The sequence below is a fragment of the Cucurbita maxima genome, unplaced genomic scaffold (assembly GCF_002738345.1).
Source record: "Cucurbita maxima cultivar Rimu unplaced genomic scaffold, Cmax_1.0 Cma_Scf00030, whole genome shotgun sequence".
Classification (NCBI taxonomy): Eukaryota; Viridiplantae; Streptophyta; class Magnoliopsida; order Cucurbitales; family Cucurbitaceae; genus Cucurbita; species Cucurbita maxima.
In genome coordinates this window covers 250177-261560 of record NW_019272046.1, presented here as the reverse complement: position 1 = coordinate 261560, position 11384 = coordinate 250177, and the positions used below count along the sequence as shown (strand labels likewise).

Sequence of the window (11384 nt, the reverse complement as noted above, 5' to 3'; positions counted from 1 at the left end):
TTCAGCATGTTTTGTTATCACTTCATCTTATCTACAGGATTGCTATCATTCAGATGTGGTTACAGTTTATTTATTTACCCCTCTTTACTAGTTTACATCGATTAGCCAAGCATCAGTCAGGGTGCAAATAATGACATTGGGCTCCCAACAGAGTGAATTATAAAATCTCATATTGGTTGGAGAGAGGAACGAAATATTTCTTATAAGGCAATGGAAAACATTTCTCAAGTAGACGCTTTTTAAAATCGTGAGGCTGACGACGATGCGTAATGAGTCAAAGCGAATAATATCTCCTATCGGTGGACTTGAATTGATACATGTCAAGCTCTCCAAATTCCCAACACAAAACATGATCATCATGTAAGTCTTCAAAAAAAAAATCTTCAAATTGGACCTAAACATAAGTTCGACATCTACCCGTGTCAATTTTTTTTCTTTTGCACATGAATGTGACATGCACAACCAATAAATTTAGGTATATGCTTAAATAGTAGTACTAGCTACACATAATTGGAAGGATACAAAAATATTTCTATTTAGCCATGGAATATTTCATATGCTTATTGCTTTTCTTTCCACCCATTTACACTCTTGTCAATTAAAGCTCTTAAACTAAAATATATATAATATAATAGATAATTAGATAGTGATTTGAACTTTATTCTTAAATGACTTTGATTTCGATTCGGTATTGACCATCTATTTTTACTGTTAAAACTCTTTGACAACACGAAAAAAATAATTGCTCTAAGACAAAATAAAAAGCTCCCGTAAGAGACATGCTACATTTAAAAAGGTATATCAAAATCGTCACTTCACAAGACTGATTCCTTATAAGTGACATATCTGATCTTTCCATTACTTTAACAAGTACGTAGTTTTCAAATAAGTATACAAAGATCAAAACTTTTCTCGACCCATAAATATTGTGGGCTACAATCAATGATTTGAGGGCGAAAACAAGGCATGCCTTAAAAGGGTTTTGAATGGTTTGGACTGTTGAGACTATGATTGCTTTCAAAATTTTCCTTTTCTTCCATTTGATTCAAAGATTGTTTGAGATGAATGTTGTTCGTCTTGTCAAGTGTCATGAGTTATTGTGATAGGACAGCAAAAGACAGTCGTTTGGAAGATAAAGATGGCCCAAAACCTACCCAAGATAAGCCTTGTGTATAACAATGAGATGCTATGAAGCAAGGATTTGTAGTGGATCACCACCTAATTCAATTAGTGGTTATCACCACTCTTACATTACATCTACTCTCTCAAGAAAAAAAGAAGGTAGGTTCCTTGTGGTGCTATCTGCGAATTTTAACTCCTCCTGAACTGTCTTTTCGTATCTAAAATGGCTTTAAGTATTCTCACTACAGCTGTCTACTCTCTTCTTCTGTACTCCTCCGTCCACAACAGATCTAATCTTTTCTTGACCTCAAAGCTGTTTGTTTGAGGGAAAATATATCGACAAAAACATAATTAACAAATTGTAGGAATGAAGAAAAAGCGAATCTGCAAAGGGTAAGTCATAGACGTCAAATGTCACGATTGGTACTAAATCTATAATAATCGGGTCTTAAGGAAGCTTTCCGTGCATCCCTATAAAAGCATTCCTCATCACTCTCAAGCATTTTGCCAAAGTCATTGCAATTTAAAAAGAAAATTATAAAAGAGTTTATAAATTGGGTCTCGTTTAAAGACCATAATATAATCTTCATCTCGGGCCCAATTTAGCTAACAATGAGAAAACTCTCCCCCAATTTAGCTAACAATGAGAAAGCTCTCCCGCAATTTAGCTAACAATGAGAAAGCTCTCCCCGCTCATGAACTCATTCATAAGAAGCCTTATGGACTATATCCATGTGAATAAGAACATGATCCTCCATATGATATATATACTGCCCGAGGAAAAGAGCATCATTTCAAATCACAAGTTTATATCAAACTACCTAAATAAGAAAAGATCCATAAATTTTCTAAAAATGTCTTCGGGTAGCTAGTTTAGATTTCTAGAATATCAATTTCAAAATCAAATTTCAACACTTCATTTTCAACTCAGATAAATTTAACATAAATTTCGCCAAAAATTGATTCGAACTCGTTATTATCGTCGTATGGTAATAATTATTCTTGTTGGTCTATCTGAATCCATACCATTTCCTAAGCTAATTAAAGCCTTCCTTGGAACACCTATATTAACCTCTCCTAGTCATATGGGAAATGTTACAACAGCCTCAACAACAAATATCACATTCAAATGCTTATGTTAAATTGTTGAATTTCCTCTACCAGTGCAAGCTGAAACCTTACTTGGAGCTCCAACGACATCGTCAAGGATCAACCGACAAGCTGAATCATTTATATAACAGTGCATCACGGCCTGGACCGACACCTACGTAATGGACAGGTATGCCAACATGTTGTTCAATCCTTGATACATATTCTTGTGCAGCCTTAGGAAGGTCAGAATAGTCTCTTATTGAAGAGATGTCACACATCCATCCAGGCACTGTCTCATATTCCACCTACACATAGGAGAGACAAATGGGAAAAATTAAAATAATATTGTTAAGATTTTAGAACCAGGTGTTCCAAGATCTTGAATTTAAGAAAATTTGAATGCCTAATATAGTCCATGACTTGAAAACATGCAAGCTATTTATCATGAAAACGATTGGAAACTTACTACACAGTTACACAAACAAAACAGTTGCTCAAGTTGAAAAATTCACATGAATTAATGGCGTAGACCTATAAACTTTTGGCTCATCTTTTAAAGCCATACCCACCAAACAAACAATTGAGTAAAATTGATCTTAATGAAGACACCAAGTACCCAAGAAAATCCAAAATATGCAGCAGAGTCCCAACATTCCAACAACTTTACGGAAGTAAAACTGAAAAACCACGTGAAAAATGTAGGGAAAATGAGAAACAAATAAGAAAAGTAATGCATAATTGCTTGCCTTTATTTCTTCAAGAAGACTAAGATCAGCAGGAAAGGATTTGACTGGTGTTCCATCTGGTGTCTGATAAGAAACCCCCAGTTGAATCTCAGGCAGTTCCGAAAGAACGTCAAGCTTCGTAAGATTCAGAGAAGAAAAGCCATTAATTTGACAACAGTACTTTAGTGCAACTATATCAAGCCAACCACAGCGACGAGGACGACCAGTTGTGGTACCAAATTCATGTCCAGCAGACCTAAGTAGGTCACCTCCTCTTCCTAAGATCTCTGTAGGAAAAGGGCCAGAACCAACTCTAGTAGTGTATGCCTTCACCTGCAAAGATCGACAGAGAACCTTATGGGTGTGCATATACAATATATAAACTGTCACTCATGCTTTTCGTTAATACACCAAAGAATAAGATCAATGATACTTGAATGTCTCCCCAAGGATGAATAATGGTTTACATACTTTCAAAGGTTTTTCTAGATACCATGAGTTCCTCCATAGATACTTTCAAAGCATATATGAAAATGAAGTGAAAAGTTTAGTAGAAAAACTCACCACTCCAATAAGATCACCCACAACTTTTGGAGCAATCCCAAGACCAGTGCAAATTCCACCTGCTGAAGGACTAGAGGATGTTACAAAAGGATATGTCCCGAAGTCAATGTCAAGCATAGTTGCTTGACCGCCTTCAACCAAAATCTTCTTATTCGAAGAGATGGCTTCATTAATGAAATGCACCGTGTCAGTGATAAATGGTTCCAATCTCTCAGCATATCTTTTATACTTCTCAACTTCTTCCTTCAAAACTTCAGGGGTATAGTTAAAATCTTTGAATCTCGAAGCAGCATCCGAGAGTAGAAGGTCCATAGTTTGAGGAAGGGTGTCCAAGTGCCTCAAATCTCCCACTCTAACGCCATTCCTAATCACTTTACTAGAGTAACAAGGTCCAATTCCTCTCCTGGTTGTTCCAATGAAAGACTTAGCTAGCTCAGCTTCTCTTAGCCCATCCACCTCCTGATGGAAATCAAATAACAGATGGGCCCGATCAGAAACCAAGATCCTCCCCTTGCACGAGACTCCACTTGCTTCTAAACGATCAATTTCTTCAAAGAAACCAGGCACGTGCACCACAACTCCATTTCCAATAACACATGTAGTATTTTCATTAAGGATCCCAGAAGGGATGAGATGAAGAGCAAACTTCTTTCCTTCTGCATTATATATTGTGTGCCCAGCATTAGCCCCACCCTGCAAATCAGTTTGATCTTTCAGAAACCTAAAGTAGCATTCACATCAGGGTATCACATAAAAACACGACAATGGACACTGGACAATCTATAATCAAAAGCCCTCTTTTGCTGTCACTATTACAAATAGAACAACTCAAGATTAGAGATGATGCTTATATGCTTTAGAAACAAAAAGAAAGCTAAGAAATGGAGACAAAAAGGTCAAACTAAAGAAACAGAGAGGCTGAAATTTGAAACAGGAGAAAACAAGGTTGACAGGCAATAGAAACTAGCAAGTCAATCAATAAATCCAGATGCAATAGCAGAAGCAGAAGAAAAAAGACAAAAACCTAAGCCCCAAAACCCTCCAAAGAAAAAAAAAACAAAAAAAAAAAAAAAGCAATCAAATATTGAGAGTACCTGACAGCGAGCGACAATTTCAAAGTGTGGAGCCAAGATGTCAACGAGTTTACCTTTACCTTCATCACCCCACTGGCATCCCAGCACTCCAGAAACTTGACTGAGTTCCCCAATTCGCTTCAGTCCGTCCTTCTTTGCCGACTCCGGCACAATCACAGACGAACTTACCGCCGCCGCGGGGTTAGCAGAGCAGCAAACAAAGAGAGCCGGATGGCGTCCAGAGATGAGTCTCCGGCATGTCGGCGATGCGGATTTAGTGGCGGGGAAAAAAGTGGGGTCGAAAGCAAGGGAAGAGATGTTCATGATGAAGAAGAGAGGGTTTGACGAGGGTTTAGAGAAGCAACTTGGAGAATTTGTATGAAATGGCGAGTAGGTTGCATTAGAGGGGGAAGGCGCGTGGACTCAAACTCCTTAATTTTCACATTAAATTCTTAATTTAGCTCTCATTTTCATCATTCATAGTTTCTTAATCCAAAGCTCTCGTGTTGTGTCTATGCCTTCCTTGGAACCATACTCCGGTGAACGTAAATTATTTTTTGAAAAAAATATTAAATTAGTTCAAATCTAAAAAGTCTTGTAATAGTGCACCCATCAACGATGTTTTTTAATCAGAAGACCGAGAGCTAACGATCGAGACTTTAGGCTATCTGGACACATACTTCGAGAAATGGTTCATGTTGAGAACCTAATCAACCCAAACTACAAAGGTTGGATTAAGTTATATTTTTTCAGGTTGAGTTGGGTCGAATTTTTTAAAAAATGAACAGTTTTTTTGGTCGAATGAACCCGAATAACCAAAAAATAAGGTTAAAACTCAACCCTACCTACCCTTCTATTAAAATTATTATAAAAATTAAGAATATTCGACATTGTAATGCGTTATGACTTGAGATTCGTGAGATTTAAGTTATCAATGTAAGATAAATAGATTTTTTTTTAAAAAATTAAAAAAACAACCATCCAACCCACCTTGAAAATAGAGGGTTGGGCTAAATTAGGTTATAAACTCTATTTAAGTTGTCGGAGTTGCTCGGGCACCCATTCAACCAAATGCGCATGGAGCTTCCAATCTAGATGTGATGCAACCAAAGATAAACAAAATTCTAAGCTAAACCAAGCCATTTTTTCCCCTTTCTCTCAAGTCAAAATACAGTATGTGTTAGTCACAAAACATTCCCACAACAGCATTTCATTTTCTGGTTTGCCTATCAGATAACAAAATGGTTCATCACTTTTACATGAATATATTTCAAACTACTCGAAAAATTGTCGAAACTCTTCCATGGATCCTAAAAAGCTTCAAACCCAACATTGTATTGCTGCAACATCACTTGTACCATCCAGCAAGCAAATACCTCAGCAAGAAACAGAAGCAGCAGAAAACGCCCTGCTCGACGACACGATCATCAGAAGATTAGACAGAACAAAACATAGAGAAGCATTTGACTCGACTCTTTTAGCTAAATATGGATGGTAGAGACTAATTTTCAGATTAATCGAAAGTACAAGGACTAAAATAGAACAAGCTCCGAAGTGTTCCATCGTTTGTTCGAGTTGCTCTGCCTTTGAATACAAGAAAAAAGTAAAAGCGAGGAAATCACCTGGAAAACAAGAAGGTAGGTGCAGAGTGATTTCTCTGTTTTTCTCCCAAATATTCGCAAGAAAACGTTCACTAGTGTTCCATCATTTGTTCCAGTCAGTAATCCAGTTTGAGGATCAAACCTAAGGACAAGAAGATAATAATAAGAACACTAAATTATGAAGGAGGATGTCTTTTTTTAGAAGAACATCGAGATAGGATAACGAATACCGAGGTAACCGATGACGTGGACATGCGATAAATCCGAATAACTGCGAACGCATACATCTTGCACGTTAAACGATGAACTTATACAGTTAAGTCTTACACACAGATAGAGAGGATCAAACCTGGGGGAGTGAGAGAAGGAAGTTCAGAACTTGAGGGAAAAAGAAGATCAGAAGAGTTTCACTGCAGCAATGAAAACCATAACCATGAGTTTGATACTCTTAGATAGGATCCGTTTGTTTAGTACTTCGTTTCATTTTTCTCAATAAAAGCTCGGTTTCTTAAAAAATGATAAGAACTAATGCAAATAGAGCCCAATTAACGCCAATACTTGAACGTATGGCATGACAAAGAAATCGAGGATTTCTTTCCATAACTGCCAAATCCTTGAAACAGTATCGTCGAACAAATGTCGTCCAATTGAGGAGGTTTTTCACGTGGATATGATTGAAACATGGAATCGGTAGACAACATTTCAGTTGTTTAGGCTTGAGTGTATCAAGGAGAAAGGGGGAAAGCTATGGATGCTTTGGAAGAGTCATACTAAAGCCATCTTCTTTGGCTGATTGGATAGAAAGAAACGATAGAACTTTGAAGAGATAAATGAAAATTGGCAAGAGAGGGTTGCACACACTTGTGAGATCCTACATCGATTGGAGAAGGGAACGAAATATTTCTTATAAGAGTGTGGAAACCTCTCCCTAGTAGACACGTTTTAAAACCGTGAGGCTGACGGCGATACGGTGGTGCGTAATGGGCCAAAGTGGACAATATCTACTAGTTGAAGCTTGGGCTAATGGCAAGGAGGTGGATTGTGAGATCCCACATTAGTTGAAGAGAGGAACGAAATATTCCTTATAAGGGTGTGGAAACCTCTTCCTAGTAGACGCGTTTTAAAACCATGAGGCTGGCAGCGATACATAACGAGCCAAAGCAGACAGTATCTACTAGAGGTGGGCTTGGGCTGTTACAAATGGTACTAGAGCCAGACACCGGGTGGTACGCCAGTGAGGACGCTAGACCCCAAGAGGGTGGATTGTGAGATCCCACATCAGTTGGAGAGGGGAACGAAACATTCCTTATAAAGGTGTGAAAACCTCACCCTAGTAGACACGTTTTAAAACCATGAGGCTGACGACAATACGTCACAGGCCAAAGCAATCACTTCCTCTCGAGTAACACTACGAGAAAACCTTTTTGTTTTTCATTTGTGGTATTTATCAACTTATATAAAGGTGAAGATAAGCCAGAAGGTGGAATGAAAAGATTAAAACTTGGAACAAAGAACAAACCTAAAATGGCCTAAAATCCCAACCACAGCCATAGTCATCCCAGCAAAGTATGTGTAGGTATCTCCAACAAAGACCGATGAAGGGTACCTAAATCAAGCAAGCCATCAGAAAGATAAACTGGTACAACCACAAATTTTGTACAGCATGATATATCTATTACCAATTGTAAGCAAGCAAGCCCAACGATGTGGCTAATAGGGGTTGAACAAGATAAATAGAAAACGTGTGCGCCTGCTTGTACTCGAGATCCGTCGATGCTCCAATTTGCATGATATTGTGAATCAAGATCTGGAAAATTGGTAAGACATGTCATGCTCAAGAAAAGAAAATTGGATCACATCACTGCAGCTTGTTCAATACTTACAGCAAATGCAATGACAACCGTTTGCCCAACTTCCAAGCCATTTAAACCAGCATGAATGTTAATGGAGTTTGTACAGAACACTGCCAACAGTCCCATATAAAGTTTATATATCCATCCTGCGAATCACAAATTAGTAGAAATTAATAAATAATTGTGAGAAAATGCATAAATAATATTCATGAGCTCACGGAGTCCATCTCTAACATAAATTATCTATTAACATCGTATTTTTTTTTTATGATATCGTACATACTGTTAATGGCCTGAGAGCTACCTTTTTCCTTTTTGGGTGTCATGGTAGTCTACTAGGTTCTTAGAGGCGTTTATGTAACAGTCCACGCCCACCGCTAGCAGATATTGTCCTCTTTGGGCTTTCCCTCCTCAAGGTTTTTAAAACGTATCTGCTAGGGAGAGGTTTCCACACTCTTATAAAGAATGTTTCGTTCTCCTCCCCAACTGGGCCCAGCGACCTCACTGACACTCGTTCGCTTCTCTAATCGATGTGCGACCCTCCAATCCACCCCCCTTCAGGGCTTATTCTCCTCATTGGCGCACGCCTAGTGTCTGGCTCTGATACCATTTGTAACAGCCCAAGTCCACCGCTAGCAGAAATTGTCCTCTGTGAGTTTTCCCTTTTGGGCTTCCCCTCAAGGTTTTTAAAACGAGTCTGCTAGGGAGAGGTTTCCACATCTTTATAAAAAAAAATTCGTCCTCCACCCCAACCGATATGGGATCTCACAATCTAAGTGGTATAAATTTCTTCTCTCATTTCCAAGACGTTCAGAACCAACTCCTTAGAGCTAATCCATTCTTTGGGTGCACACAGGTCGAGACCTCTAAGAACCTCTACTATACGATGTCATATTCATGAGCTCTCCAGGCCATTAATAGTATGTACGATATCATCATAACCTCTGCTAATTGCTAAATACGATGTCATATTCATGAGCTCACGGATCCCACCTCTACTAATGCGTAAATAATCTTACCAAGATCTAAAACATCCATTCCAAGATATGGAATCAACGGCTTTGGGATTATAATAGTTGTGTGTCCAGCATAAGCCATCAACAAAGGAAGAGCAGCAAAGGATGGCAATAGCAGTTTCCTGCTCTTTACAACAAATAAAAGAAGCCATTTCATTTAGAATAACAACAGCAGCATGCTAGAGGATCATTCTTAGAAATGAAAACAAAACTTAAGAGAGAAACTGAGTAGAAAATACTCACACTCTCCAGGGGACATCAAGAACATCATCTACAAATCCAAGCAATGTCATAAAGCAAATAGATGCCAAAGCTGCATTGTATTCAACAAGCCACTGCATTGTCACATTATTAACAATTTAATCTTTGAAAAACATATATAATCCACGGCCACGAAACAGAAAAGGTTAGCGTCCCAGCAACAATGACACGATGAGCATTTTTTTAATAGGCTAATCCAAATTCAAATGGTGAACTTTTTTATAAGCTAGGTTGCTCACATTTGAATCTGATTTGAAGTTAAAGTACTGAAACACGATTGCCACGACCAAGAAGGAAATCCCGACAACAATTCCCAACGACTCAGGCCTGCAAAACACGTTCAAGTATCAGAAAGTGCACCGAACGGTATGTTCAGTTCAAAACACATCATGTGTTGATAACGTATTCTTTATAGAAGTAAATATCCAAAAGCACATAAGAAAATCAGTTCTTTTCGTTCTCTCCTCATTTATTTATTTTATTTGTAAGAAACTGAGCTTTCGTTGAGAAATATGAAAGGATACACAAGGACAAACTGCACAAGAAGCGCCCAAACCTAAAAAACGGCCTCCAAACCAAAGGAACAACCCCTAATTAAGATGTTCTGACAGAAGGTCTCGGGACCGATCGACCCCTTTGAAGATCCTACTATTTCTTTCAAGCCAAGCAAACCTACAAAAAACCAAGCCTGCCAAAGAGATTTCTCTTTATCCTTAAAAGGAGGGAACAACACAACCTCCTCCATCATGGAACTACAATCTCCATTACGAACAAAAGAAACCCGATAGGAGTCCGAAAACTGGCCCCAAATCAATTGTACAAACTGATAGCTCTAGAACAAATGATCAATATCCTCCCATGCTCCTGTGCACAAGATGCACCATTGAGGACCCAAAACTAGTAACCAAATAAAACTACATTCACAAGAGACAATAACCTCAAATGAACCAATTCAAAGCTCTGATGAAGCTAATAACCATACCGACGTTTTAGAGCAATAATAATTAGATTGTCCATCAAATTGCTTGTTTTCTTGACCTTAAGCTCAATTATTCTACATGACACACAAGAATCCCCGTAACCTAATTTAAACTAAAAATACACGCCAGATTCACAGCATTGATCAAAAATCAAAATGAAAACCCACCGAGAAAGTTAATTAGTCTGAAGCAAACAAAAACAAAATCATGTTCATAAATGAGAGTTTTCAATTTCCAATTGAGATCACTTACACTTTGACAGCGCCTTGAGGGGTACCCCGTTTGTTGATATCATAGCCAAACAAATTACGCCTAATAACGTATCTGGAAGCCACAGGAATCATCCGCAGAGTGACAAAGAAGCCAGCGAGACTGAGTCCGGCATTGATGAGAATCGATCTTCTAATCTCTAGGTCGATCTTGTAGCGATAGAAGATAAGGTAGAGGTATGGAACAGAGAAGAAGAGCACGAGCTTGAAGATGAAACCTGCTTTTGGTGGCGCAATGGGCGGATCATCAGTTCTTGCGGATTTGGTTTGATGGGTTTTGTCAATTTCTTTCGGAGAAGGTTCTTTTACTGATGGGTTTGCAGAAGCTCTCTTGCGAGCAGTCATGGCGGACGGTTGTGAGTCTCTGTGCTTCGACTTCGACTGCAAAATGCAAATCTAAGTTTTTGTTCTTCTGGGTTTTCTCGTTTCTCATTTTTGTCTACTGATTCTGTCATTGGACCAATCAAATGGCGACAGGTGATCAAGCTTACCCACTGGGTGTTCGCCATGTGGCGTGTGTTCAAATTTGTATGGTCGACCCATTTAGAATGGGTTTATTTTCGAAGTTTGAATCTTTATTACCAATTGTCTTAATGAAGGAGGTGGAGTGTTGCGTAAAAGCCAAGAATAATAATAAATAAATGTAATTACTTCGATAACATAATTAAATTATATATTTTTAACTCAAAAATGAGAAAAAGAATTGATCCTGCTATAATATATAGAAATTTTAAACAGCAAAAATATGTAATTATAAAACGGATAGAAATTTGAACTGAATTAAAATTGAATATTATTGCACTTACTCTTTTATTTGCGGTATCTTGG

At 38.1% G+C, this 11384-nt stretch overlaps 2 protein-coding genes across 3 annotated transcripts; both read right to left on the bottom strand.

Annotated features, from left to right (window-relative positions):
* Window positions 1–1803: 1803 nt before the first annotated feature.
* LOC111465996 (adenylosuccinate synthetase, chloroplastic-like) lies at window positions 1804–4960 on the bottom strand. Of its 2 annotated transcripts, XM_023110524.1 has the most exons (5): window positions 4598–4960; window positions 3504–4196; window positions 2961–3272; window positions 2305–2519; window positions 1804–1892 (listed from the first exon to the last, which is right to left on the bottom strand). In XM_023110524.1, exons 1-4 carry the CDS (start codon window positions 4898–4900, stop codon window positions 2349–2351), a joined length of 1479 nt encoding a protein of 492 aa, XP_022966292.1. In that variant the 5' UTR covers window positions 4901–4960; the 3' UTR covers window positions 1804–1892; window positions 2305–2348. The 2 variants fall into 2 exon arrangements, with proteins under 2 accessions (XP_022966292.1, XP_022966291.1); XM_023110523.1 differs by lacking the exon at window positions 1804–1892 and having other exon boundaries at window positions 2042–2519; window positions 4598–4959.
* Window positions 4961–5698: 738 nt separating this feature from the next.
* On the bottom strand, window positions 5699–10981 carry LOC111466017 (UDP-N-acetylglucosamine--dolichyl-phosphate N-acetylglucosaminephosphotransferase-like). Its single transcript, XM_023110560.1, has 11 exons — window positions 10540–10981; window positions 9547–9634; window positions 9290–9381; window positions 9050–9168; window positions 8061–8176; window positions 7857–7984; window positions 7697–7783; window positions 6527–6587; window positions 6408–6448; window positions 6199–6319; window positions 5699–5984 (listed from the first exon to the last, which is right to left on the bottom strand). The coding sequence occupies exons 1-11, from the start codon at window positions 10899–10901 to the stop codon at window positions 5925–5927; spliced, it is 1275 nt and encodes a 424-aa protein (XP_022966328.1). The 5' UTR covers window positions 10902–10981; the 3' UTR covers window positions 5699–5924.
* Window positions 10982–11384: the final 403 nt, after the last annotated feature.